This window comes from Aspergillus pseudodeflectus (assembly GCF_044049435.1).
Source record: "Aspergillus pseudodeflectus strain CBS 756.74 chromosome Unknown BJX68scaffold_85, whole genome shotgun sequence".
In the NCBI taxonomy this organism is placed as follows: Eukaryota; Fungi; Ascomycota; class Eurotiomycetes; order Eurotiales; family Aspergillaceae; genus Aspergillus; species Aspergillus pseudodeflectus.
The window spans coordinates 53363-81196 of NW_027263861.1; the positions used below are offsets into that span (position 1 = coordinate 53363).

Here is a 27834-nt window from a genome sequence, read left to right on the forward strand (position 1 = left end):
TCGATTCGCAGTATTGACCTGTGCCATCCCTGCAGTCGTCTTTGAATTCCAAAGTTTCGTGCATCGAATTATTTTGGGATTGCTTTACACATCGTTCAGGCGACAGTCCTCTGTATAGTAAGTCCTCCGTGGTTAGTGCCTTAAAAATTAGCTCGGGAGTGGGCTGAGGGATCCACTGTAAGTACACAGCACACAGGAGTAGTAAAGAACCCAAACAGAAGATTGACATTTAGAAAGAGTCCTCTGTGACTGCGATGGATCGTGTGTGGACAAGTGAGACCTGAAATGCTCGTTTCATCGAGATTGCGAGCATCCCCGTCGAGATTGTCGCGCAGGGGAGACCTGGACTAGAGTCTGGGGTACCTGCCCCGAGAAACTAGACTCTAGGCCTCTATAACGGGCTGCATAAGCACATTGTTCGCCTCCACTAGGAACAGGTGGTGGAAATGATTAATGCAGCTAGCGAAGAGCCCAAGGTCCTTTTCCTGTTATTAGCTACTTATTTGATAACGGTCCAAGCCAGCTTCTCCACACAAACTCTGAGCAGATCGCCGCGGAGGATGATTATTGCCACTCCCCGCCATTTGCTGCTTCCACCTGGTCTCTTCAACTGGCCAATATCCTGCCCTCTTTTCAGCCATGATTCTTCTTCTCTCTTGCCCTTTTGCGACTCGACTGCGCGTGTCATCCTCATTGAAACTGAATAATAATTTGCTTTTGCCTCCCCCCTCTTGTAGGAGTGCTACCTATTCGCTCGCGCATTTCGTTGGAACCCCGTTCGTTCCGGAATTTTCTCTCTTCCCCCTCCATTACCTCCTGCATCGACTTTCTCCTGTTGACCTTCCCTGTGACCACTGACAGCTCCATCCACAGTTGGGTGGCGTCTGGTTCGTTGCATCCTCCAGTCACCGCGCCTGGGATTCTTCTACCCTGAACTGTTTGTTGCTGGGCCCAGTCCCGCCGACCCCCGTATTTCCCTCCCTCTGCTGCGCCAGCCATAGGCTACACCTGTAACAGCCCATCCAATTCCAACCCACAAGACTGCTTTTTCGAGGTTTCATCGATCCCCTGTATTATTTATCTTATCCTATTGCCCTACCTACACTCGTGCGCTCGATTTTATTGTTTTGCTCTTTTTGCGACTCTGTCGTTTTCTTCTTCTCCTCGACCTCTCTCCTATTCGACTGTCCTCGTACCAAACCTCGAGTCCGCTCGCCCTGGAAATCTGTGGATTCCCGTTCCCTTTCCCTGATTCCCGTCTCGCACAACTTTCCTGCCGTCGCGATTCTCTCTGGATGGACGCTTTTTGGCCATGAGCACAACAGCAGGCGAACGATTCATAGATCCAACGGCTTCCAAACCCAGCCCGACTCCAAGCACAGCGGGTTCAACGGGGACTTCAGGAATAGCTGTCCGTTCAGGAACAAGCGGCTCAATGAGTTTCAGAAGGTGCGTGCATTTGATATTCCTTTTCCCTGTGTTTCCGACAAGTGGTGAGCGCATTTTTGGACTGGACGCGGGGTTGCTTTGAGCACTGAAAGCATCAGTGCAGACCACCTCGAGCTAGACGCCCAAGCCAGAATGAAAATCAAGAGCGAAAAAATGGACGGGAAATGTCAACAAGTTATATTTTCTAACGGAGCTTTTTTATACAGACAACGTGCGTCGCGTGCGTGTGAGGTACGTCGATTTTGTTCCTCGCAGGGGAACGCGAAGCTTTTGCAGCCTCGGCACCTCGGCCCATCGTAGCTCTGATGTTTGCTCCAACTCGCGAGGCCACTCGGAGTGCTGGATGCACGCACATACATTCCAACCTCCCTCTGTTTATTGATGAATCTTAACTGACGCTTGTTTTGTGCGCTCTCTGGTGAAGACTTGCCATGCGCGAAAAGTGAGTTCCGCCCCCTCCCGCCTTGCGACCGGGGCCTCCCCAACCAAAACCCATCTAACCCCTTTCTTTTTCAACGAACAGGTCCGTTGCGATGCTGCCAGTCTAGGTGTACCATGTACCAACTGTGTCGCCTTCTCTATCGAATGCAGAATCCCCACGCCGAAACGTAAAAAGAATCAAACGAAATCCAAGGAGGCCGGCGAGTACGTTGAGTAAATCGGCCCTTTCCGCCTATCAGACGCAGTTTGATCGCATACTAATCGCTTCCCTGTCGCTCTACAGCAACGATGATGCCGATGACAAATCCCAAAGCCAGGAGAAGCGTGAAGACTCCGTACCGAGAACGGGCAAAGATGCATTTGGCTACCAGAACAACCCCATGGCCGTCGACGGCATGCCCGTAACGTCCCTTACTGAAACACAGGCCGCTCACCAAGCCTCTCAAAATTCGACATATGCCCAATTCATGAAGCCAAAGTTTGCCCGCGCACCGATCAAGGAAGCTGGAAGGGTCGCATACTTGGGTGAATCGTCAAATCTCTCGCTGTTAGTTCAGGACCGCCATGGAACAACCGACGTCGTGCATTACCCCCTTCCTCCCAACATCCGAGGATCACGAGCGAGAATCACCGATTTGGATAACCTTGAGCTGGACATTTTACACCAACGCGGCGCTTTTCTCCTCCCACCAAAGCCACTATGTGACGAGTTGGTCGACGCCTACTTCAAGTGGGTTGCACCGGTCGTCCCTATTGTCAACCGCAGCCGATTCATGCGCCAATATCGTGATCCTAAGAATCCTCCATCGTTGCTTCTCCTGCAGGCTATCCTCTTGGCCGGGTCCAGAGTGTGCACCAATCCGCAGCTAATGGACGCTAATGGCTCGACTACTCCGGCGGCCATGACATTCTACAAGCGGGCAAAAGCTCTATATGACGCCAACTATGAAGACGACCGAGTCACGATTGTGCAGGCGCTGGTGCTCCTTGGCTGGTACTGGGAGGGCCCTGAAGGTGGGTTCCCCGGCTCAATGTAATATTTTCGCGTTTCTGATATGCTTTAGACGTCACCAAGAATGTCTTCTACTGGACAAGAGTGGCAATGGTGGTTGCACAGGGGTCTGGCATGCATCGCAGGTAAGATCAGTCGTGTAACGGTCGACAGAAGCATGAGCTGACAGTAACAGCGTTGAATCTTCACAACTCAGCAAACCCGACAAGAGACTGTGGAAGCGCATTTGGTGGACATTGTTCACTCGGGATCGGTCCGTAGCCGTGGCTTTAGGTCGTCCGATCGGTATCAACACAGACGACGCAGACGTTGGCATGCTGACCGAAGACGATTTCATCGAGGACGAGATCGATATGGCTGCCGAGTTACCGCCAGACCCGGTTCACGTACAATTCTTCCTTCAATATGTCAAACTCTGTGAGATCATGGGCTTGGTTCTTTCACAGCAATACTCGGTAGCATCCAAGTCTCGCCGCATGAACGCAATGGATCTTACACATTCAGACATGGCGCTTGCAGACTGGCTCCAGAACTGCCCCAAGGAAGTGTGTTGGCAGCGTCAACGCCATCACTTTTGGGCAGCTCTTCTACATGCTAACTACTAGTGAGTATTGATCTGATTGTATCAATTCGGCCTGCTAACGTAGGCAGTACCACACTTTGCCTCTTACATCGAGCCCACATGCCACCGGCATCGTCAGTGCCGAGCAGCTATCGTGTCGAGGAAATGGCGTATCCGTCGCGTACAATCGCTTTCCAGGCTGCTGGCATGATCACTTCCATTGTCGAGAACTTAGGGACACATAATGAGATTCGCTACACGCCCGCTTTCATGTACGTCAACATCCCCGTGTGCCCATGCTTTCCAAGCTAACAACCGAACAGTGTGTACAGTCTTTTCTCGGCTCTGATTATGCATGTTTACCAGATGCGTTCATCTGTCCCCTCTGTCGTGGCCACATGCCAGGAGAGAATTAACATCTGCATGCAAGCGCTCAAGGATGTTTCCAAGGTCTGGCTCGTCGCCAAGATGGTGCACACCCTCTTCGAGTCTATTCTGGGAAACAAAGTTCTAGAAGAACGTCTGCAAAAGGCCGCGGGTAAGAGGCACCAGCGAGTGAAACACGACTCGGGCCAATCGAGCCAGCACGCATCGAGAAGGCCAGATCCTCCTCCAAAGCGCAAATTCGATGACATGGATATCACCTTGCCGAATGGGGGCCCCACGCCTCCAGTCTCATACGAACGATCCCGCCCTCAGACACCGGCGGCTACACCGTCCAGGGAGCTCGGGCAATCTACCTTGCCTCTGCCCCAAGGCTCTCCTACTATCACAAAGGAAGGTCTTCCCGGGACAGGCAACTCTCGCGCAAACACACGGCCAACGACCCCCTTCAATAATCAGTTCTCCTTGCCTGCGACTCCCCCTGACTTATTCCTGGTCACGCGCACATCACCTAACCTCTCACCTTCTCTCTGGGAGAACTTTCAGCCAGACCAACTGTTCCCTGACGGCACGGCGATCTTCCCAGAACTCACTTCTCCCCAGACTGCGGCAGTTGACCCGCAACTTCAGATGCAATCACATTTACAGGCCCATGGTCTGGATCAACGCTCAATAGTTCCCCCACAAATACCCCACCGAGCCTCTCTCCCAGGTGCCCAAGGAAGCCCCGAGGTTCTCTCGAGTATGCCTGCCGGAATTGGCCTTCAAGGACAACAGCCACAACAGCTGTACGGAATGGATGCTCAGCAACCCTGGCCGATGCATGGCCTAGATGCAACCGTTGCGGGCGCGGCAATGGACCATGCAAGCCAAGATGACAACTGGAGCAGTAGCTCTCGCAGTGGCCCAACTGCTCCCACCACCCTGAACGTGGAAGACTGGTACGTCAATCTCCGCCTATTCGAGGAACCTGCACTCGCTCACCAACTCCTTACCAGGTTCCAATTCTTCGGCATTAACGGCAGCTTCGGCGAAATGGCAGCTTGAGCTGGTCTATAGCTGTAACTTGCCGCTTTGAGATCTTCTGATTGTTTTCCTCATCTAGTGCTTTTTTCTGTTCCTTTCGGCATGGGCAGGTAATGACGGTTTCGCTATTGCGTTGAATTTGACTAGCGTTGCCCCTGTCGCTGTTTAGGGTCTACTGGGGCGGGGTTGTTTTTTTTTTGGCATTTTGCCGACATTGCGATTCTGAAGAAACAAAATTACGTCCTTCAGTTGTTATCTTGCTACTATGGAGGTCTTGTACGCTTATGGAAGAATTGCTCTGACTTTTGTTTCGTGAGGATAGCCTTTGCAAAGGCGGAGTACAGGTTGGACAGAATTGATCTCATGTGCACTATGAGACCTGACGGCAAACTTTGAGTCGAGGGCAGTAGCCCTCTGTATATAGAAGAAAAGCTTCTGTATCTCTATTTTCTAATATCCCAGTTCTCTGACAGTTCGACTGGACGACTTGTACACCGATAGTTTGTAGATACCTCAGGTGTCTGTCTCCATTAGGCTTAGTGAAATGACGACATCTCTCCCTTGGCCGGTGCGCCAATCAGAGTATGGCGATGGGTATGACTAAATTCCAAACCCCAGTGTCGGCATCCATTCGGTTGAGAGGTGTGACTCTTTGAGGCAAAATATCAATTGACACAACCACTTCTCCTGATTCTGTACATAATCTCACTCCCTCCATTGCCGGATTATTCTTGGGCGTTGCGTTGTGACCAGCCTCGAATCGCTCCCTCCCTCGCCACCTCGTCCTTGCCCGTCCCCCTCAAGATATTTTCCCGTCCCTCCTCCGCCTTTTTACTCCCCGCAGCGATGTCGGCCTCCAGCACCCTGAAAAAGGCATTCCCTCAGGTGGACGCCGAGGGCCACAACCTGCCTCCGTCCCCTGCCCCTTCGAGTCCTCATGGAAGCAGACGATACAACATTGCGACGGAGCTTGTTTATACCGAAAGCAATGACCAATACAATGCCAGCAGTGTCCCGATTTACCAGGTACCTTCCCTTACAGTGCATGCCTACAGAGCTACATCTAGCACAATTGTGCATGAGCTAATTGATGGATCAGAGTGCTACATTCAAGCAGACGTCGTACGGAGGAGGCGGCGAGTATGATTACACCCGGTCCGGCAACCCCACTAGAACACACCTCGAACGACACCTAGCCAAGATCATGTCCGCTCAGCGAGCTCTCGTCGTATCCTCTGGAATGGCAGCGTTGGATGTCATCACCCGTCTCCTCAAGCCTGGCGATGAGGTCGTGACTGGTGACGATCTGTACGGGGGCACCAACCGGCTTCTCAAGTATCTTTCGACCAACGGCGGTATTATCGTGCACCACGTCGACACCACACACCCGGACGCAGTCAAGGAAGTCATCAATGATAAGACCGCAATGGTACTATTAGAAACCCCGACCAACCCCCTCATCAAGATCGTCGATATCCCGACAATCGCAACCGCCGCCCACGAAGCGAACCCCAATGCTCTAGTGTGCGTCGACAACACCATGATGTCTCCTCTCCTGCTCAATCCCCTCGAACTCGGCGCCGACATTGTCTATGAGAGCGGAACAAAGTACCTCTCTGGCCACCACGATGTCATGGCTGGTGTTATCGCAGTCAACGACCTTGCCCTCGGCGAGCGCCTCTACTTCCCCATCAATGCTTCTGGCTGCGGCCTATCGCCTTTTGACTCATGGCTGCTTATGCGCGGTGTCAAGACACTCAAGGTCCGCATGGACCAGCAGCAATCCAACGCACAGCGCATCGCCGAGTTCCTAGAATCACACGGCTTCAAGGTGCGCTATCCCGGTTTGAAGTCGCACCCCCAGTACGAGCTACACCACTCGATGGCCCGGGGCGCCGGAGCAGTCCTCTCGTTTGAGACTGGCGATGTAGCTGTGAGCGAGCGAATTGTTGAGAATGCAAAGCTGTGGGCTATCAGTGTGAGCTTTGGCTGCGTCAACAGCTTGATCAGTTTGCCGTGCCGGATGAGCCACGCTAGTATTGATGCGAAGACACGAAAGGAGCGCGCGATGCCAGAGGATCTGATTCGGTTGTGTGTGGGTATTGAGGACGTGGATGATCTTATTGATGATCTGAGGCGAGCGGTAAGGTTCCCCCTAAGGCTGGTTTTGACCGTCGCTAATATCTGTACAGCTTGTGCAAGCGGGCGCTGTAAATGTCACGCTCGATGGTATCGAGGCGAACACGCCGCACATCGCGTTGTCATAGTAGTAAAGATCCGCGGGATTCGAATAGTATCATTAAACTTTCTGGGACTTTTGGACGTGTGGCGTTGGGCGTATGTATGTGCTTATATAAAATGAATTCTGTTGCCCTCTGTACTTGTATACTTCGGATGGAGTCTCGGGATTGGAGTAGGGCCGGCATCGGAGAGCACCCCGGTCGGCCCATTCTCCTCCGCATGAATCTTACTTGAGGTCAAGTCCAGCTAAATAAATGGTCGATAAAATAATATGCCTCACTTATCACACCATCTGACTCTCGCTTATGATTGCTAGACCATGATACAAGCTGTAGTCGCAGCTAATTAATTCGTTTCCACGCTCTCTCTACTTCAGGAGTCCATCATTCATTAGACGCGCCTTGCATGTCTACTTATTTACTTCAGCTCTCCCTCCGATCTTTCCTCCGCGTGAATTGTAAATTATGCCTCGAGCGCAGACCCTCTCCCAAGATGCACCACCATTACCATCCATAGCTACACCAGCACCCATCTCAACGGACAAAAAGTCATGGAACACAAACCGCCTCGCTGCGCGCTTCGGCGCCGATATCGTCTCCGCCGCGGCGGCCGGCGCTCTTACATGCCCCGTTATCACGGTGATTGACCGGTACACAGCTGTCCCTGCTAGCACATTCCAACTAGAGAAAGAAAGACTCGCAGCTAACATTCTCAACTCAATTACAGAGCAATCATCGAAAAGGCCGCAAAGGGAATCCCCATCCGCAGCACAATAACGTCCGCCACCCGCTCCATCCTCTCGCACCCGTCAGGCTTCTTCCTCAGCACGCCGTTCCTGCTCATCTACACGCTATACACGTCGACGTACCTGACGGCAAATGCAATCGATACCGTCACCTCGACGCTTCGCGATAAACCGTTCTCGGCGGTTTTTGCGGGGCCGGCGAAGTTCCTTACTACGACCGCGGTGAACATGGGTATCTGTGTTTATAAGGATGCGAGGTTTGCGAGGATTTTTGGCGCGAAGAGTGCGCCGTCTTCGCAAGGTACGACGATGACAACTGCTTCTGTGGGGACCACGGTGACTGCGACGAGTACAAGTACGGCGACAGGGCCAGGGACAACACCGGCATCCTGCCATCCTTCCGGAACCGGGGCCCTCAAAGTGCCCCGAATCTCCTACGCGCTCTTCTGTATGCGCGACAGCATCACCATCTTCGCGTCATTCAACGTCCCCTCCCTCATCGCCCCTTCAATCCCAGACTCGATCGCGTCAACGCCTGCGATGAAAGCTGCGATCGCGCAGTTCAGCTGTCCTGCGTTGATGCAATTCGCCAGTACACCGATGCATCTGCTCGGATTGGATCTGTATAACCGCCAGCCGCCTGGTGGGCTGGGGTGGAAGGAGCGCGCGGCAAGGATAAGGCGAGATTATGTGCCTAGCTGTTTTGCACGGATGGGGAAGATCGTGCCGGCTTATGGTGTTGGTGGTGTTGTTAATGTGAGGCTTAGGGCCGGATTGATGGGGTATCTTGAGGAGTTGGAGGAGGCTGCTGCTCCGGCTGCTGCTAAGCTTTGATTGTTGGATGTGATGAATTGCGTTTGTTTGGGTAATGACTGATTGACCGACTACACTCCACTCATAGATGGCGTTTTGGGATCTATTACAGCGTCTGGGTTGGATTTCTGGGAGCGATAGATTAGACTGCTGTCTCTGTCCTGTCTTCTCTTGTCTTGCCTTTATCTGCGATATGTATAGTGGTATATCCTAATTTGAATCATACCTAATCATCGTTGCATGTAAGTTGACGAAACAAAGGTTAGCCGCAAGTAGTCTGCTACTTGACGTCGAAATAGCGGTTGGGGATAGACCACTTCAGCTCTGAGTGAGGACAGCGCGACCCACACCACCTCAAAAGATTTCATGATTTCTTCGCTTGACACCGATCTAGCAGACTTGAAGTTGATCCAGATCGAAGCAACATGCCAACAATTTGAAGGCTCCTCCCCCAGAAATCGCGATCAGACCAATCATGTCAAGCGGACCCAATTCCCCCGCCCCACCCCATTTCCATCAAGATCGGAGTGGCGAACCCTCCCACTCTCGCTCCAACTTTGCAACAGGCCAACTGCCCGCCTAAGTTGCAAGACTTCAGCCTTCGGATAAACTCTTATCGAACAAATTCAGCTCGACTCTGAAAGCCCCGTCAGAACCTTATGTTTCCCTTTTGAGCGACGGAGCCATGCTAAGCCGCGCCGCACCCCTGCTGAAACGTGGTGACCGGCGGAGACGGCGGATGGATTGTCTGTCCGAACCAATCAGAGTGTCGAGCACCCGTCCAGTTCGGGACGCATTTCGCGCCGAGAGATCGGCGCCGCTGCTAAGCTTCTTGACGGGACCGGGGCTTCGATGCGTCCGATATTAACATGTTTGGCGCTCTGTATGGAGGATATGGGGAGGTGACGGAGGTATAAAGGGGGCGGTTCAGCTGGAGGGCGATGGATGTTCACATACGGACACTCGATTCAAGCAATTCAGCTTCTATCTATCGGCTCGATCTAGTCTATATACTTGGCCTCCAACAATTTTCAGTCACAACAGCACAACACATAATGAACAAGCCAACTCTTGCATTCTTCGGCGCAACCGGCGGCTGCACAATCGCCTGCCTTATCCCCGCCCTTAGAGACGGTTACAACTGCGTTGCCTGTATGTCTCCCCACCACTTACTATACATCGTCGGGAATACTAACAACCAAAAAAGTAGCACGCACGCCCAAGAAACTCACCGACATGCTCACTGCCCGGGGCGTCCCACAAGCAACAATAACCACCCACCTAACCATAATCGAAGGCTCAACAACCGACCTCAACGCCGTAATCCGCACCCTCTTCCCCGGAAACCTGCCACCCGCCTCAATGATCCTCTCAGGCGTCGGTGGCGTGCCCGACCTCAGCAACCCACTGAGCCCCAAATTCATCGGCAAGACAATCTGCCAAGATACCGTGCGGAATATCCTCAGCGCCCTCCGCGAGATGAACACCTCGAATGTGAAGCCTGTCCTCGTTGCAATCTCCACGACGGGGATCACCAAGGAGCGCGATATCCCACTTGCCATGGTCCCCTTTTACAAGTGGGTATTGAAAGTGCCTCATGCGGATAAGGAGGTTATGGAGCGGCTGATCTTCGAGGAGATGGCGAAGCCCGCGCAGCAGAGGGTGCTGGGGGATTTTGCGATGATCCGCCCGAGCTTTTTGACGACGGGGCAGAGTCAGCCCTCTAAGGTCCGTGCACTCAAGGGGAAGGGCGAGGGGCAGAATACGGCTGTGGGGGTTGCGTGTCCGTTTGTGGGATATACGATTTGTAGGGATGATGTTGGCGGGTTCATGTATGGTTTGGTGAGGGAGATGGAGGGGGATATGTCGGGGAAGGAGGGGTACTTGGGGAGTGTCGTTTCGATTTCGCATTAAGCTTCTGTTATAGTGGTTGAGCTGGTTTGGTTTGATGGGCGTATACTTGGAAGTATTTGTGGCTATACCTCTGTCTGCAACTGTTTCTGCTTCTAGACCTCTCTCATATGATTGGAATAAACACACAGTCTTCATCTATTCTGATTTTTATCGCCTCGCCTCTATTGCAATCTCCGCTAAAGCAACTCTAAGCAACAACCACCCCGTTCTATCGTTATACATAGCTTCCTCCTCAACTACCACAACTCCTGCCTACCTAACCCCTCCCTCTCTCGCCTCCTCATTACTCCCCTCCGTTTCGCCTTTGACTCTCCTCCTGCCCTCAGCCTTAAGCTTCTCATCATCCTCCCTCCCAAGCCCCACCTGCGGCATAAGCCCAATCGCAAGGCCAAAGGCAGCCGCAGATAGCGCAGCACCGATAACAAAAATTATCATGAATCCGCGCTTGTAGGCCGGAATAATCAGAGCGCGCACACGGTCTGCTTCCTCTGCTGGCAGGGTGGAGAGGTAGGTTTGCGGGCTGGAAAGGAAGGACTTTTGTTCTGTTGCGGTGAGAGAGAGGGATGTCAGGGCAGTGGCTAGGAGGTTGTTTCTAGATAGAAGAGATCGAGTTAGTTTGGTTGTTGGATGACAAGGTGACTAGGGGCAGGGTAAATGGGAGTTCTACATGATTGTTTGCGCGACTGCGAGACCAAGGGTTCCGCCTAGGTTCCGGACGAAGCTGTTAAGTGAAAGGATTGGTTAGTCTACATGGGTTGTATGGTCTTGTTTCTCTTTCTGGAGATGCTGCGAGGGGAAAACGTACTTGCGGAATGAAGTGACGACGGCCATATCTCGGCGCTCGACACCGGCTTGAATGGCGATGAGGGCACTAATATGTCGTCAGAGCCTGTAAATAGACCATGACAGTGAGGAGTCGGAGGCTTACGGTTGCAGCGTATTTCCAACACCTACACCAGTCAGAATCCCGTAACCGATCTGTTTTCCAAGACCAGAGGACTCGTCTAGAGTCGAGAATAGCCCCAGTCCAACGGCCCATATCATCCATCCGAAGAGGATACACTCTCTGTATCGGCCTACCCAGTGCACGACAAGTCCAGACGCGGTACTACTGACAGCTGCATTGGTTAGCGTGCAATGACTGAGTGAGGTGGATCGGACCTACTTTGCATTAGGGTAATGGGCAAAAGCATCGCGCCAGATTTGACGGTCGAATAGTTGAAGACAAGCTGATAGAATGTGGGAATATAGTAGACCTGGACTAAAAAGTTCCATCCATTGATGAACATGGTCAGACAAGCACCATTGACGATACGGGACTTGAAGATATGCATCGGCACCAGCGGGTACCGAGCCCCCTTCCACTGCCAGAGCATAAAGACAACGCAGACAGCGAAGCCAATGACCAATGTGGCAATCACATGAGCTGAGTCCCAGGGATATTCACCACCACCCCACGTTAGCCCTAAAAGGAGCACCGCGGTGCCTGCAAGGGCCAGCGAAGCTCCTACAAAGTCGATTGCTTTGAGCTTTAGTTTCCAGTCTCCGGTTACCTTGCGCAAAGGCATAAAGAAGAGAACGCAGAGCGTTGTGAGCGCAGTCAGCGGTAGATTGAGACGGAAGATCCAGCGCCATGAGTCGTCGGATATAGAAGATAGGGCACCTCCGATCACTGGGCCGATACCGTTGGCGAGTGCAACCACGGCTCCCAGGATACCTTGGTATTTTCCTCTCTCGCGAAGGGGAACCACGTCGCTCACGATCATCTGTGCAACAGTCATCAGCCCCCCGCCGCCGACTCCGGTAAATGCACGGAAGACGATCAGCTGGGTGGCGGTTTGAGCTAGAGAGGCGGCGAGGGAACCAAAGAAGAAGATGCCCAGGCCTACAAAGAGCACAAACTTGCGCGACCAGATATCTGAGAGTCGACCATAGATCAGCTGGAAGCATGTCGATGTCCTAGACACAAGTTAGCACCTGATACTAGCAGAGATCGGTAGTGACAGCTTACACAAAATATCCTCCGGATATCCACGCTGCCTTGTCGCTGGCATTCAACGCGTTTCCAATGACAGCTAAACTAGCTGCCAGGGTCGTCTGGTCCATCAACGCGATCAGGTCTACTGTCGAGCAGGCCAGAAAAATCTGTCGCCGCGTTAGACAGACACGGATCCATCAGTGGTGGGGGTAGAGCCTTACGGTTATTATTGTGCTTTTGGGTACGTAATTCGTCTGCTCGTTGAAGACATGATGTGCGTGCGCCTCCGGGGTGCCTGGCTGAGACTCTGTGCCTGAACTGGTCGAATCCGGCGGGCCGGCGGACTTGAAATCGGCAGTCATCTTCTTGGATTTGGCATGATGGCGAGAGAGCGGCAGAAGGTTGACAAGTTATATAGGATTGAGTAATTGCTCGCCATACAGGATCCATCCTTCGGAGACGGCACAGGGGAGCCATAGCACCTCTTGGGTAACATTGGATGTGCACTAACTCAATTGATGGTAGAGTTTAGGCCAAAGTCTGGGAACCTGTCATTTGCAGAGAAGCGCGCGGGAGAAACAGTGGAACCGGCAGGGATGATCGACGAAATGTGCTCAAACGAGCTCACCAAGGTCCCCAACGCGAATGACGTCCTGAGTACCTGTGGGAAATGCCTCTTGCAGCTTTTTCATCCAAAGGACCTTGTGCTCCTGCAGATCTGCTGGCCAGGCCCAGCTGGGATAGGATGTGTTGAGATCCCGTCTGCCAGTACAGCACCCTGCGGACTGACTTTTGTGATCTTCGACGTCTTCGGTATCGTTGGCTGTCCACGGCTCTAGCCCACTCTTCAGGCGAGCAAACATGGTACCAATTCCTGCAGATAATCCTGTCAGGGCCTCGTCATTGGCCCTAAGAGCACGCATTCCATACGTCTAGCGTGGCCCGTGGGTCGCAACCTTGCAACTTTCTGCACCGAATTTCCCGCGGAAACGGGGGGTACAGCGCAGAGGCAACAGGGAGGAGGGGTCTTTGTTCTGTGATTGAGCAGGGTCTGCTATATATGCTGCTGCCCGCATGGTTCGTTCGCTTGCTTCCTAAACACTGCAGCTCTGCAGCCGTGGGATACTTGCATGCATCATGGCGAACTCTAATGAGCTCAACGTCTACTTTGGCCAAGATTCCCTCAAAAAGTACTTTGACCCCGACTCGCAGCCCCCTTTGCCTCTGGTTGAGCTGCCGCCGTACCTGAATCCGTACTACGAAGATGGCGTGCGGATATATGCGAAGATGATGACGATGCATCCTGCTAATAATGTCAAAGCTATGCCGGGTATGTAATATTCAAGATCAAAGATCTTTTAGTTTTGAGACAATCTGCTGACAGAACCAGCAATGAATATGCTTCAGTCCAATGTGGTACCCGAAAAGACAAAGACGATCATCGAGTACAGCTCCGGCTCTACAGTCATTTCCATGTCGATGATTGCCCGAGTCATGCATGGCGTGCACGACACTCGAGCCTACCTTAGCAACAAGACGAGCGAGGCAAAATTGAGGCTGATGCAGTTCTTCGGGCTCAACATTAGTCTCTTCGGAGGGCCGTCTCAACCAGAGCCATACGACGAGCGAGGCGGCATTCAGAGTGCTCGGAGGATGGCCATAGAGTCAGACGAAATCCTCAACCCGAATCAGTACGAGAACGATAAGAATTGGCAGTCACATATCCGCTGGACCGGACCACAGATCTTTAAACAACTTCCTCAAATCAACGTTCTCTGTGCCGGCATGGGAACGTCAGGAACCATGACTGGGCTAGGCACATACTTCAAGCAGACCAAGCCATCGGTGGTACGTCTTGGAGTGTGCACGGCGCCAGGAGACCGAGTGCCTGGACCGAGATCATTTGCTCTGATGAAGCCCGTCGAGTTTCCGTGGAAAGAGGCCGTGGACACCATCGAAGAAGTCAACTCTTATGACTCTTTCTCCCTCTCGCTGGAACTCTGCCGAGAGGGTATTGTCTGCGGTCCATCATCTGGGTTCAACTTGCAGGGTCTCTATCAAATGCTCGAGAAGCGTAAGAAGGCTGGTACATTGCCTCAGCTCGCCGGGCCGGATGGCTCAGTCCACTGCGTCTTTCTATGCTGCGACTTGCCTTATCAGTATATCAGCGAGTATTTTCAGAAACTGGGACCGGAGAAGTTCCATCCCATCCAAAACGAGGTTAGTAGATTCGCCTGCTGGACTTCTCTTGCTAACAGTATAGGATCTCACTCGTGTTGATCTGTACCGCTACGACGAAAGCTGGGAGAGAAGCCCCGTTGTGCTCTTTACGCACTTTTACGAGTCTCCAAAGGCCTGCTCGCAAGACCTGCTGAGCAGGCTGACTCTCCGTCCGCAGTGCTGCGTCGTCGACCTGAGAACAGCAATTGATTTCAACTCCTGGCATCTGCCTGGTTCGGTCAATATCTCGCTTCGAACCCTCGACTCGCACACAGGGAAGCCATTTGCGGATCCCAAGGTGTTGGAAGCACAGTGGCTGGAACTGGAGGCATTGCTCAAGGAGCAGAGCGTGCTAAACAGGCTCCGTGACCAGCACGTCCTGGTCATCTGCTACAACGGAGATACAGCAAGAGTTGCCACGAGTGTTCTTCGAGCGCAGGGTATACAGGCTGATAGTCTCCGTGGAGGATATCAGGCTCTCAAGGACCAAGGGCTATGGGGTGAGGGCGGAGTAGAGTCGGTTGGTGAAAAGTCATTTACGAATCCTGCAGTGTCTGTAACGGCCATTTCTTTGCAGACCAACTAAGCTCTAGGCGATTTGATGTCATAAGGCCCATTTCTACTCTATATCTCCGTACTCTCATCAGGCGACTTGTGGCAGCACTTATCAGCCACTTGAGTCGCTCAAATTCATTCAGTGATTGCAAGCCTAAGTAGATATCCCAATACTTGATTGCCATAGCAAAAAAAAGAGGTGCTACGACTTTCAGACTCACTTGGACACTCGTACACAGTGCGAGTGTATTTCTGACTGTGTTTCTGACTGTACTTCAGTGGTGGGTGAGTATGTTTGGGTTGCAGTGCGGTCCAAACTAAATCAAAGTGGCTTTCATGACTACTATGTGTCCCGGCAGAAGAGGGGACGATTACAGTCTCTATCTCATATCTTATTCAATCTACAAATGCATCAATAACTCATGTCTAACGCCCGATATCAAACCAAGTCCAAGTGCTTGCCTCATATCCATCTCCACAATAACCACCTAGCATTGATCATGGCCAGCAGATCAATCCAACCCCAGTCCAACCACGCAAAGTATCCTTCCAACCCAAGACGCCCAGTCATTGCACTATATTTGCGTGAGTCAAAAGACATGAAGGCTCCAGCTAATCCCACGAACGACCAACTTTCCACTCAAACTTGCAGATATCTTCCACCTTGACATCGTTGATCTGCTGAATCTTCACCCAGGGCCGATACACGGGTATGAGAGGTGGATAGGGCCGTCCCTCCCCGCAAAAGAAGTCAAGGTCCACGTCGAAGCAGGCAGTATACGCATCGTTGAGTCTCGCAGTCCACGTTTCCTGTACGCATCAAGTCAGAAGAGTCTCGGCTCGCAAGAAAGGCCGATACATCAAGACAAAGCCCAAAATCAACAGAAAAGAATAGAAAATGAGATAAATACCCCTCCCCCACAGATCCTCCGAAACCAACCCATCCACCCCTCCGCCGCCTCCCAATTCCTCAACCTTGAACCACCATTAATCCTCATCAACCACTCATCAAGCCGGTACTCATTTTTCTCGCAAGCTTGATACATCCGCCACCCCTCTCTCCCGATTGCAAGCGCGAAGTTATGCGCGTAGCTCGAGAACCCCGTACCCAGGCCTTTATGCGCTTCCATCCTCTCCAGGCTCTCGACGTCGACGAGGCTCACACCGAGGACAGTCACTTGAGCGGCCTCGGATAGGGCTTCTCGTTTTGCGAGCGCAAAGCGGCTAGGTAGGTCCGCTGATGGCGTGGAATTTACCTCTTGCATGGTGGTTATACCGGCTATCTTCTCATTCTGGAAGCGCATCGCCTCAAGCATACGGTGCAGGTCCGGCATACAAGCGAATAGTAGAACCAGTCTCGTCGCAAGCTTCGAATCGTACCACGGAAACTGTTCAATGATATAGCGGGCCAGAGACGAGCGGACGTAGCCGCGATCAACGACCGTTGCCCCGCGGAGGACGGAGTCTTCGAGCGCGGAGTACTTCAGCGAGGCATCCTCGGGCCCGTAGTCAAAGAGGGACTTGATCGTTCGGTCGAGAACTTCAAGGGGCGTAGATGGGAGGTTATAGGCTAGTCGGGCAGCGGCGGTTGAAGGGTCTGTGGTGCCTGGCGGGAGAGATGCGGCGAGGAGAGCGTCAATAGCTGTGGGGGCTGAGACCGGCGGAGTCCTATATGAGTGGAAGGTTGTGGGTGTGTAGCTGTTTGTGGTTTCTTGGTTAGTTGTGTTATGGAGGAGGTATAGACTGGACGGACGGGACGTACTCGTCCATGATTGTTCTTCTCATTGTCACGGTCTGATGCTAACACATTAGACTATACTGACAATTGCTTCCCTAAAATCTTACAGGAAAACAGCATTATATACCTTGTTCTTGTACTCGTAGAATCACCTATGGTCTCTACGCTATAGCTCTCAAAACAGCTTAGCGCCTCTCTGCATCAGGAAATCTTCACCGCGGCGCCGCGCAGGGCAACACCCCACTGGATCTGCAGGGACTGCACTGCTGCAGTGGCGAGTGCGAGTCTTCAGCCTTCAGGTCGCTGCGAAACTACCGAAATCTTGTCACAGCCACAGTCACTATGATTCAAACGGCATCATCGCTCTTCAGCCTCGGGCGTTGCGGGCTGGGGGCTGATGCTCGGAGGAACTTGTAGGCCGTTTCTTGCTATTGATGAGGCGTCCTGGGCTACCTACACACTTGGAGGTGTAGATGTTCCTCCGGTGTCCGATACACTGCAATACCTCTTAGCTCAAGGTTTCGATGTGTCTTGACGTGCTGTGAGTACCCGGCTTCTCACTTGTCGAGTGTTCGAGTTGTGAGGCGACTAGCCGGCCTTCCTTCAGAATCGTGTACTTAGCGACGGATGTATTCAAGTTGATAAGATGATACTCGAGCTATGTTAGATTTGCATTTGCTCTGCTTTGTTGTTTACCTAGGGAAAAAGCTGTGTGGTCGTTTGCTGGTGGGCGGGAGGGTAAGGTCCAGTGGCTGTGAGAAAGCAGTTCAATGCCATAGGCTCTCTATTGCTCAACTAGTACAGAGTGATATACACTCAAAGCAAAATAAGAACACAACTTGATAGCAGAGAAAGTGATGGACAAGCACTTCGACTATATCCTGCTCCAGCCACTGGTGTGTGGCTGGGATGTGGCGTAGCTCCACTCGGCAACGGCTCTTGTTATTCCTTGTCGGATCCGCCAACCATTCATTCATCCATCCAACCTCCTCCCTAACCCCAATCTTCGGGCTCACAAGCGAGCAACGAAGACAATCCCGACGAAATACTCTTGTCAACGGTTTTACCCTTGTCGATTCAACTTTGCGCTGCCATTGTATCCTCTCATCCGGCAACGGATGGAAAATGGCCAGTGGCCGAACATCTGCCTCATTTGCTACTGTAGCCGTTGTCATTCCCAAGATGGATTCTTCACCAACTATGAAGCGCAATGGACTTGGCAATGTCAAGGACATCCATGTCAAAGATTCGATCACTGCAAACATGTCGAACACCATGCGCGAAGAGGCGTCTCCCGAGCCCGTCCTCGACCCCGAGCTCTTGGAATCCGAGATGGAGCTCGTCACGTCTCTTGCTAAGCTTCAGAAATTGGAAGAAATGGTAAGCGACGCTGTATTAAAGCTTGTTTTTTACCCTCTTCTAACCTTCCAGATCCACCAACTCCGGACTTTACTTCCGGAGCGTCTTTTGGAGCCTCTGGCCCCCATTGTGAATCCCAAAGCTTCGACGGGAACTACGGTTCCAAACTCACCTCAAAAGCTGTTTCAGCAGCTCTCTCAAGCCGCACGTGCCGGCGTTAGTGAAGTCAGCGAGTTCCAGTCGTTGTGGCGCAGTAAAGACATGAAGCCTGTCTGGGACCGCATCGACACGTTGATTTATGAAAACGACGGCCAGCTCCTCCAGTCATCTGGAATGTGGGAGGAAGATTACGGTGCACTGCTCGAGGAACTCACCAAACAAGACGCTGTCAGGAAAGAACAGCAGCAAAAAGTCAAGGAAGAGCTGGAGCGTTCGCAACTTCAGTCAGCGGAGGGAGGTTGGAAGGCCATTGTCGACAGCTTCGCGCAGAAGAACATACCTGGAGTGCGCATCTCGACTACCAAGAGTGAATCTTCTTTCGCTATCCTCCTTGCGAAGGCGGGAATGTCCTTTAAGGTTCATGCCATCAAAGCTGCTCAAGAATCTGAAATTCCCGAATGGCAGGTCTCCAGCAAGCAGATAGCAGAGCCGCCTTCAAAGCTGGAAAGTGCTGTCTTGGATTGCCTCAATTCGCGTTCGAGAAAATGGGATCTTCTATATCTGCTCGTAAGTCATTTTAATCTCACTCTAGACCTCGAGCTCATACATTGCAGGAAATGATTTCGTCCTATTCGAACATGTTTCAAACAACCTGCATCAAGTGCGGCAGTATTACAGACAAAGCAGCGAATCTCCCAGCAATTCGCCGTCTCAAAGCAACCCAGCCGCCCAACGGGCCTGAACCCGTATTCGACGCCTACCACGCTACTTGTATTTAAACAGCACCAAACTCACACACAGCACAACATCATCCAGAACGCTTGATTAATCAGTATGCGCCCCATGAACAGTATCATGCCACTGATTTCCCGGGTACGACCGCCCTTGGATATCCCTATACACCCTCGGCACCGTATGCGATCTCTCCCTGCAGAATCGCACCCCGGACCAGCTCCCGACATCCGGTTCCCGATACTTCCTCATCCGAAAATCATACCGCTCTGACGATCCTCGTCTCGCCTGCGGGATACGATTATCCCTTACACGTTGCTCTTCAATTCTATCACAGTCGTCACAGTAGTCTGCCTTGCAGTGGAGTTCGTGCTCGTGGCCCCATAGCGACCAATATTTCTCAGAATCCCATCGGTATCTTTCGGTTCCTCTCTGGGCTTTCGGGGTCTCGCCGGTTACCTCGTCCCGGTTGCGCACACCGATCCGTCCAACATACATGTCGGGTCCCTTTCCAGTGAGAATGTCACATAAGCGCGATCCGCGAGACCACCGTCCTGGGTTTCCCGGTCGAGGATCCTTAGGCCAGATATAGCCGATATTTGAAGCTGACCGCCTTTTCTTCTTTGACTTTCCAGGCGACCCAACTGGCTCGGAGCCCGCCCAGGATGATGGTGTCGAATCTGGGGACATTGTTGGCTGATGATGTATGGCATGATGGTGCGTCTGATCATGATCTTCTTGGCCACCGTTTGCTAGAAGCAGGGCTTTCGGAGCCCCATGTTCGGAACAGCATTGTGGTGGTTTGGGAATCATTGGATTAGGCCTATGATGTAATGAATGGTCGTGACTCTTGCCAAAATCCGTTCCTCGGGGAGAACTTGTCGGCGCCTGGTATGGCGGAGAGGAAAGTGTTGCCTTTGGAGTCATTGGATAAGGCCCTGGACATAAGGGCGCTGTGAAGACTGGAAAAACTTGGATGACAGGGCACGCAAACATTCCAGCAGGGCCCGAACCTCCAGAATATGGTACATGTTGATCAGGCTCTTTGATATCTCGAGGCCACTCATCTTCTGGGAGAGAGTCATAGTCCCCAAGCTGCGTATAACATCCGGGCAGTGGGTAATCGTCGCTTGGGTTGTAATCAGCGTGAGCTCTCGTCGAGTCAGTATCGGACGATTCATCACTTCGCGGCCTTTCATATTCGGACTGTTCATATAATTGATCTTTGGAATATGGCCGACGTCGATCCTCTATGTGTGATTCAAAGGCATTTCTCTCGGGCGATGACCGGTGTCTCCGCATCGGTCGAGTGCTGACGCCATCAGACGACATGGGCTGTGTTGCAGCGGGGATGGACGCAGGTGGTGTTCTTTGTGGACCTCGTGGAGCTCGTGCATACCGTGCGGACTGGTTACCTGGTGCATATCGTGCTTCACCTGCAGTGGGTCTCTTTCGGTCAACATCTGGCTCTCGAGCAGGGCGTGGTCCCTGGGCAGGCTGTGTTTCTCGGACAAATTGTGGTTGCTGGACAGGTTGCGGTCGCTGTTGTGGTACCTGCTCCAAATTTGGTTCTCGAACAGGTTGCGATCCATAGCCAGGTTGTGGTCCCTGAACAGGTTGCAGTCCGCATACCGGCATTCCATTAACAAATTGCGGTGCGCAGCCAAGTTGCGGACCAGGGATAGGCTGCGGTTCATGGACAGGCTGTGTTCCCTGAACAGTTTGTGCTGTGTAGACAAACTGGGTTTCCGGGACATGCTGTCTCTCTACTCCAGGCACCGCCGCTGCCGCCGGAGACGGTGCAGCCTGCGGCGCACTCGAAGCAGCGGGCTTGGGAGGATTCCGTTGACGCGCATCCATCTTCCGAGCCATTCTCTTCCTAGTATGTGCCGATGGCGGCGGTTCGATCGTGATGAGACCAATGCAAGAAAACAGAGTGGACAGGAGCCCAGGCATCGGGGGCGTTCGCAATGGGTGAGGGGCTTGAGATGAAGGAAGGGGGAAATGCAGCGCGGCAAATATGAGAAGAAAAAGGTAGCAAGAAGGTAGACACTCAGCTTAGCGTGAAGAAATCCATGAAAGCGACATGTGCGTCGTCAATCCAGTACTTATGTATTCATCTCCAGCTCCATCTCATACCAGATACCAAGTAGGCTTTTTACCCCTGCAAACTAAGACAATCCATTCTTTGAACTCACACCCTCTGTGGTCCGCTTTGTCCTCTTGACTGTCTTTGCTTCTGTTGAACTCAAAGCTATCCTCCTTCCCGTATCCTCATGCAACTGCTACAATCGGATTCCTTTGTCATGTAGCCTGCCAACTAGTAGATAGTTTGATCTCGCTACAAACGTACCTGCAGGTCATCGAAATCTAGATCTGGATCTGGTCTGAGCTGGATGCCGGTACGTAAGTAATGAAGAAGCGCTACTACACTACTTAACTACTGTACGTGTTCACAACCGCTCCCTTTTTTAATCCTCGGCAGCATGCTCATCCACATATAAGCTCAAGCACGCGAAAGAAACTTTGACCTCCGGGGCAGCTACTAGAGAGAAGAAGCGGGGAGAAACAGCGTGGTCGAACCCAATCCATCGAGCCGACAGGCATCAAAGAGCCCTTCTGCGGGAAATGACGACAGCGGCTGTTTTCTAGAACAGACATCAAAAAGCTTCAAGCCTCCATGTTGTTGTTGTCAGTTCGCGGGAAGGCGCATGCATGCATGGTCAACCGTCATTGAATTGAGGCTAAGTAACGATGCATTAGATTTGCTGGATCCATTCAATCGATTGGAAGGGGCGGGATCTAGATTCTGGGTTTTGGGGTTCCAGACACGTAGCTACGTACCAGCTGGCAGCTCTGGCACAGTGGATACCCGGGTGGGTTGTCTGTGTGGTGTTGTAGTGCGGGTTTCTTTATTCAGGCTCATGCGTGGTTCTGGGTATGTGTAACATTAGATGGGAGGGCCCAATTGGGGGAGGGAAACGGAAGGGATTCCAAGGTTCTAGTATTGGAAGGTGAGGAATATTTGTGGGGGCAGCCAGGTGTATTGTGCCTATTCAGTTATTATAATGGGTGTCTGTTTGCTATGTAGCCTGGTATCGTCTCTCTACCTAAGTATAAGCTGATAAATCGAGTGGTAAGACATTATGAACAAGAAAGACAAGACTGCGTCATCACCAGAAAATATTATACTACGGCGGCCCCGATATGGCGGAGCAGAAAATAAAGACGTACAATTGTAAGAGAAAAGAAGACAAGCACTGAAGCGAGAAGAAAAAAGGCCAATCATTTTCACCAAAGCATATTTAGTCAAGTGTAGAGAAAAACAAACACACAAACGCCGTCCTGCCCTGCTGATAGATCGCTATCGTAAAAACTCGGAAATCGAAAATCGGAATCGCTTGGCTCGATGCAACATATTTGAATGCATAATATGTAGATGTAAAGGTGGATGTTCAAGATTGGGAAGGTCAAGTGGCGAAGGCACCGAATCCAGTAGCGAACCAGGTGAACGTTGCAATGGTGATAAGGGCCATACCCACGCCGAATTTGAGGGCTTGCGTCTCCGTTGACGAGAGGGCGCCACTGCAGGTTGCGCAGACATATTCTAATCCCAGTTAGCGGCAGTACAAAACACTAAAAAGTTGGAACATACCATCTAGATCCACGTAAGGCTGCGAGATGTACATCCCAAAGTAGTAGCGGTTCTGGGAGCTGAGTTCACCAGCACTGGCAATATCATCGACGTCCTTGCTCTCATCGTACACAATCAGGGTATATGTCGCAGTGAGCAATGGGATTGTGGCATTGGCCTGGTACTTTCCAGTATCCCACTCGACGCTTTGTGTTTCCGACACGCTCATGTTGCTGGAGATGGTGTAGGTCGCACTGTTAATGCTGCACGATGCGATAACATTGACTGCAGTAGGCGTAATCTCGAGAGATGTGTAGTTCCAGACAAAGGTAAGGGTGTCGCCGACTTTGTAGTATGTCGTCGAAGTTGCTGCAGGGGTGAGGATGGAGATGCCACCGGGAGGGGAACGGGGATCAACAGATGTTGTCCGGTTTGAAGAGCTGGTATGTGTCGAGTTGGAGCCACGAGTCGAGGTTACAGACGGGCGCGATGTCGTCTGGCTCTCGTTATCATCATCTGAAGAAGAACGAGTGGAGGTGGAGGTTTCGGTCTCCGAGGCTGTCTCGTCTGCGGTGGGGGTAGCACCTGTGGTGGCACTGTCGGCATCGGTGGTGGTGGTCTCTGAATCTGATTCTGAATCTGATACTTATTAGCTAGATACGATAGACGTAACATTCAAGCAACTAACCATCTTGTCTCGGCAGGAGTTGACCATGGCTCCCCATGTGCATCTCCTCCAACTGCCATGCTCTTGAGAGCACCGCCAGCAAAAGGAGGCACGCCAAAGGGAAGAGATATGTGAACCGCATGGTGTCTAGTAGCCGTTGTAGAACTGCCGACTTTGTGTAAAGTGAAGCAGAACCTCAGTTGATCCTCTGCTTCAGAATATTCAATTCCAATCAACTGTGAGTTCTATCTCTGAGTCTTTGTTGTCCACAGCAACGAGTGTTGATAATTGCAAACAGCGGAATGGTATCGGCAAAAAATCGTTCGGAGTGATGGTTTGAGCAAGAACAACTCTTAGCAGGCGAATTCAAGAGGCGAAGCGAACAGTTGCGTTGTCTGTGAAACCGGCAATCGTCTGATATCGTTCAGGGTCCAGGGTCCCCTATAGCGAATGGAGGGCCGCGAGGGGCGTAAACAAGCGAGCGACTGGACGATCCGTCCACGGTAAGAGGGAAGACAGACACGGAAAACGGACAAAGCGATTCGGGGAAGAGGATGAGAAGCAGAGATGATGATTCAAAACGCAGCACAACGAGAGAGAAGAGGACGCGATGGCGAGAAAGAATTGAAGCGAACAGACGGCAGATCAGGTGGCTTAACCCGATTGGGATTACTTGTGAGACAAAGTCTATTTTTGGGCCGATCGCACGGCGCCTCAGGCACTCCAGCTCCCCTTTCTCGGCTTCACATTCGTCGCAGCTCCAATTTTGCCAGACATTGAATTCTCCAGAGGTTTCATATTATACATTTTCAGTACATATAGACGAGCGACGATTCGAGTGTTACATCTTCCGCTGGTTTCATGTACACCTCTCCAAGGACAAACCTCTGCAAAACCGACCTCGGCAGGCGACGCCAAAACTATACTATTGCCAATAATTGGTCTCAAATAAGTATGCATAATCTTTCCCGTTTTCTAAACCAAGATTATTGAGCATCTTTCCGGCATCATTATGATTATTCCCAACATCAAATCAGAACCCACCATCGATCTGCGTAACCGATAGCATCGCATTAAGTCATCAAACGGTCAGGAACCGTCAGAACCCATCCCGAACGACCCAGACATTTATGCCCAAGGCCATGCTCTAGGCCAAAGGACATCCAAAACTTTATGAATCATCACTCTCCGCCACGCGCGTCATGAGCCTCTTTCGTGACAGTGGCGAGGGAACCGCATTTCGACATTCCGGGGTTCAGGCGGTGGATTCGGTCAAGAGCTTCACTCTGCTGCAAGAGGCGGGGTACTCTGCCGTGTAGTAGCGGTAGATGTAGAAGAGCTGGGGTGCATTGTGGTACCAGTCGCATACTAAAAAATGATCAGCAACGGGAACTGCGTGAGGTTGTGGTATCAACTTACCCAGCCAACCACCAAAGCCCTTCTGCTCCGACCACTGCAAGCCGGTGCTGTTGACGGAGAAGTCTCCTGCGCCGTATCCGACGTTGAGCTCCACAAGTTGCCAGGCTGCAAGAAGATCAATTACGGTTCCACTGACGAAACGAAGATACAATGACGCACCAGCGTAGTTTGTGACACCAATCGGGTTGAGACCCCAAGGGAAGCTGGTGTTGAAGTCGAACTGCACGTTTGTGCCGTTCATAAAGGCCTTGCTAGCCGTGTCAATGTCTGGAGTGAGGACGGCATCGTTGCGTCCAGCGCCCGTGTGGTATCCGTAGACATAGAGGTCGTTATGAGCCGAGTTCTCCGATCCCGAAGTCTTCAAGTAAAACGAGTCGGGGACCTTGGTGCTCTGGCGAGCATGATGGGACGGGGTAGCGAGCGCCGCCCCAACCAGCAGCGAGAGTGTGCCGAAGAACTTCATTATAACAAATCTTGAAAGAGAGATGCTGCAACGAAACAAGAAAGAATGAAGAGGACGTTGGGAAGACAGATACCCAAAGAACGTGGGCCAATGTGATGAAGACTTGAGAGATTCCTGGCGAATGCTTCGACGGGAGGGACAGCCACTTTATCAGGGGACGGTGGCAAGAGTCTTTGACGGTATGGTTCGCAGCAGAGAACTGCGAGCTTTCCACTGGAAGGATAAATGAGGCCGAAATCTTAATCCTGGAGCTCATCCATAGAACCAGCCCGACGACCCAGGATCTGTTTGTGGAGTAGAGGGGCAAAGTGAGACATTATCCGCACTCTTCTTGTCTTTTGCCTGGCAACACAGGCCAACAACAAGCAAATCGACGATCTTCGTCCACTTGAGTCTTGGGCACAAGTGAAAAGCACGCTTTGTCAACATCCGGCCCGGGTCGGACATTGTGAGTGGATGCTAAAGAGGAGAAGGCAGTCGAGCTAAAGAGAAGATCACACGGTCCACAGGCTCGCAGCAGGTAAGCGACTTGTTTGCTCCCGCAGCATCGTCATCTGCTGCACCGCGACATGTCAGGGCATGCAAGCTTTGAAGGTTCTCAAGAACGTTCCCAATCAGATACACGACACATATTGCAGAGACATGGATATGACCGCCAGGAGGAGGCCCTAAGTACGTAGGTGATTTACGGAGTTAGGAAGGTTGGTCCGCCATCATAAACAAGTTCGCCTAGTCTTCTTAGGCTCGGCTTAAGCCTTAGCTTGAGACATCCGAAGCCCACCCGCAGGCTGGGGCGATGATCGACATCTGGAGGATTCTGATAACGCTGCAGCAATTGTGCAAGATGCCATGATCCTTGTTATTCAATGATTTCAACTATTCCTCCATGGTCTATTCTCCGAGACACGGAATCGAACCATCAACTACTACCTCGGTGCTGAATATCAACTTCCAACTTTGTCTAAGCGTTTCCTACGAGGGACGTCTTGTCCGCGAACTATACATGTGCCTGAGCACTCCCAGTCGTAAGGAGGTATTTTCTTCTCTGGTTTGCCCTTCAGAACTCCATATACCTAGTCCATATAAGCAATGACTACATTGTACCTTGCAAGTATATTTTATCTAAATTTAGAATCTACACATCAATAATGTACGTCAATCATATTATCTCGTCATACGACACGCGGTTGACTCGACCGAGTGCTCCGGAGGAGTCTATCCCCAGATTTCTGAAACACAAATCACCAAATTTGACATTATGGTCGTCGAATTAAGTTCCATCAAAAGTGTCAGTTCGGTCCATGAAAATGATTCTTCTATTTGGGGAGATTACAGTGGGTCAGGGATAGTTAAAAGATGAGATCATTTCATATTTTGTTGTTGTACGATGATGAAGTATTTAGCACATTGATAGATGAAACATTGAGGAGATTGACGTCAAACCTATACAAAATCTACCACGATCTTATTGCTCCAGGACAAAGTTAGTTGAAAAGCCTTCTAAATAAAGAACAAAGACGGCTTGTCAAAGTATATCATCCTAGTACTAATGCAATATATACATCTGCAGGAGAAAATGCTCGCCAAGTGGAATCCTAACAAGTGCACAATCTATGCTAAATCGCAAACTGGATGACTGGAAACCACCTGCAACGGACTTTTCAGGTCATATAGCGACTTCGTAACCTGTTTCAGGCCATGCTCGTCGCATGAATCGTACAAGGCGCAGTGCCAACACTCTTGGAATAGACTGTCCCACCAGGTAGTCGAAAGTCAGGCCACGGACAAGGAATGGCCAACGGGTTGGAACTTGGTGAGAGCCGGGGAGCGATAAATGGCACAGACTGGCATTTTGGACCTGAGTATCCAAGCTATAGTAATGCCGCTCCTTCAATTGAAGGAAGAATGGTAAAAAGCATCGAAATGAGGCAATGAAGTCGAGACACATACAATAAACAGCAGCACTGCTGCCAAGCAGGAGTGAAGATAAGAAAAGAAGATAAATGTAACACAGCAGAGAAAAAAAAAGATTGTAATCTTCCCATAAACGCCTGGTTATGCCGAAAGCAGCACATACATGAACTTGGGATAGATGTTGGTGAGCACGGTGTTGGAACATCTCTAAACCAAATCAGGCAAGCAATGATATACCTCAGCGCTTCAGGAGCGCTGACCGGGCTTGCTTATGGTCACGCACACCGAGAGATGTTACAGCCCGCTTCTCACATGTTGCTGGCTTGACCATGAGTTCTCCATAGAAAAGCACTCCAGGTTACAGCTAGACGCGCAACAGTAATGAAAAGGGCATCACCTTGGTACAGAC

The 27834-nt window shown here is 51.5% G+C and overlaps 10 protein-coding genes across 10 annotated transcripts; 5 read left to right on the forward strand and 5 right to left on the reverse strand.

The window, feature by feature from the left end:
* The first annotated feature begins 668 nt into the window (after positions 1-668).
* On the forward strand, positions 669-5466 carry farA (CeGAL family transcription factor). The gene is made up of 10 exons (XM_071042018.1): positions 669-1449; positions 1656-1680; positions 1874-1891; positions 1973-2103; positions 2174-2904; positions 2955-3027; positions 3078-3506; positions 3554-3736; positions 3788-4789; positions 4847-5466. Exons 1-10 carry the CDS (start codon positions 1313-1315, stop codon positions 4893-4895), a joined length of 2778 nt encoding a protein of 925 aa, XP_070893005.1. The 5' UTR covers positions 669-1312; the 3' UTR covers positions 4896-5466.
* A 254-nt stretch (positions 5467-5720) lies between these two features.
* On the forward strand, positions 5721-8694 carry BJX68DRAFT_259244 (cystathionine beta-lyase STR3; the record flags this gene model as incomplete). The annotated part of the gene is made up of 6 exons (XM_071043669.1): positions 5721-5900; positions 5974-7017; positions 7112-7140; positions 7445-7446; positions 7641-7764; positions 7842-8694. The coding sequence occupies 6 exons, from the start codon at positions 5721-5723 to the stop codon at positions 8692-8694; spliced, it is 2232 nt and encodes a 743-aa protein (XP_070893006.1).
* A 921-nt stretch (positions 8695-9615) lies between these two features.
* Positions 9616-10835, forward strand: BJX68DRAFT_248990 (uncharacterized protein). The gene is made up of 2 exons (XM_071042019.1): positions 9616-9825; positions 9881-10835. Exons 1-2 carry the CDS (start codon positions 9729-9731, stop codon positions 10585-10587), a joined length of 804 nt encoding a protein of 267 aa, XP_070893007.1. The 5' UTR covers positions 9616-9728; the 3' UTR covers positions 10588-10835.
* BJX68DRAFT_279820 (putative MFS drug transporter) lies at positions 10560-12927 on the reverse strand (the record flags this gene model as incomplete). Its single annotated transcript, XM_071048806.1, has 7 exons — positions 10560-11179; positions 11255-11308; positions 11393-11458; positions 11516-11705; positions 11753-12546; positions 12599-12732; positions 12787-12927. The coding sequence occupies 7 exons, from the start codon at positions 12925-12927 to the stop codon at positions 10840-10842; spliced, it is 1719 nt and encodes a 572-aa protein (XP_070893008.1). The 3' UTR covers positions 10560-10839.
* Positions 12928-13618: 691 nt separating this feature from the next.
* BJX68DRAFT_213338 (putative cysteine synthase B) lies at positions 13619-15507 on the forward strand. The gene is made up of 3 exons (XM_071037755.1): positions 13619-13895; positions 13956-14785; positions 14829-15507. Exons 1-3 carry the CDS (start codon positions 13703-13705, stop codon positions 15369-15371), a joined length of 1566 nt encoding a protein of 521 aa, XP_070893009.1. The 5' UTR covers positions 13619-13702; the 3' UTR covers positions 15372-15507.
* Positions 15508-15749: 242 nt separating this feature from the next.
* On the reverse strand, positions 15750-17145 carry BJX68DRAFT_213340 (uncharacterized protein). Its single transcript, XM_071037756.1, has 3 exons — positions 17103-17145; positions 16252-17038; positions 15750-16150 (listed from the first exon to the last, which is right to left on the reverse strand). Exons 1-3 carry the CDS (start codon positions 17123-17125, stop codon positions 15953-15955), a joined length of 1008 nt encoding a protein of 335 aa, XP_070893010.1. The 5' UTR covers positions 17126-17145; the 3' UTR covers positions 15750-15952.
* A 919-nt stretch (positions 17146-18064) lies between these two features.
* BJX68DRAFT_213343 (RNA polymerase II mediator complex subunit MED27 domain-containing protein) lies at positions 18065-19398 on the forward strand. The gene is made up of 3 exons (XM_071037757.1): positions 18065-18458; positions 18510-19163; positions 19211-19398. Exons 1-3 carry the CDS (start codon positions 18204-18206, stop codon positions 19373-19375), a joined length of 1074 nt encoding a protein of 357 aa, XP_070893011.1. The 5' UTR covers positions 18065-18203; the 3' UTR covers positions 19376-19398.
* On the reverse strand, positions 19320-21443 carry BJX68DRAFT_213350 (uncharacterized protein). Its single transcript, XM_071037758.1, has one exon. It carries the CDS (start codon positions 21282-21284, stop codon positions 19422-19424), a length of 1863 nt encoding a protein of 620 aa, XP_070893012.1. The 5' UTR covers positions 21285-21443; the 3' UTR covers positions 19320-19421.
* Positions 21444-22355: 912 nt separating this feature from the next.
* Positions 22356-24312, reverse strand: BJX68DRAFT_249000 (uncharacterized protein). Its single transcript, XM_071042021.1, has 3 exons — positions 23651-24312; positions 22984-23601; positions 22356-22935 (listed from the first exon to the last, which is right to left on the reverse strand). Exons 1-3 carry the CDS (start codon positions 23769-23771, stop codon positions 22799-22801), a joined length of 876 nt encoding a protein of 291 aa, XP_070893013.1. The 5' UTR covers positions 23772-24312; the 3' UTR covers positions 22356-22798.
* Positions 24313-24736: 424 nt separating this feature from the next.
* On the reverse strand, positions 24737-25637 carry BJX68DRAFT_213379 (uncharacterized protein). Its single transcript, XM_071037759.1, has 2 exons — positions 25049-25637; positions 24737-24997 (listed from the first exon to the last, which is right to left on the reverse strand). The coding sequence occupies exons 1-2, from the start codon at positions 25509-25511 to the stop codon at positions 24885-24887; spliced, it is 576 nt and encodes a 191-aa protein (XP_070893014.1). The 5' UTR covers positions 25512-25637; the 3' UTR covers positions 24737-24884.
* Positions 25638-27834: the final 2197 nt, after the last annotated feature.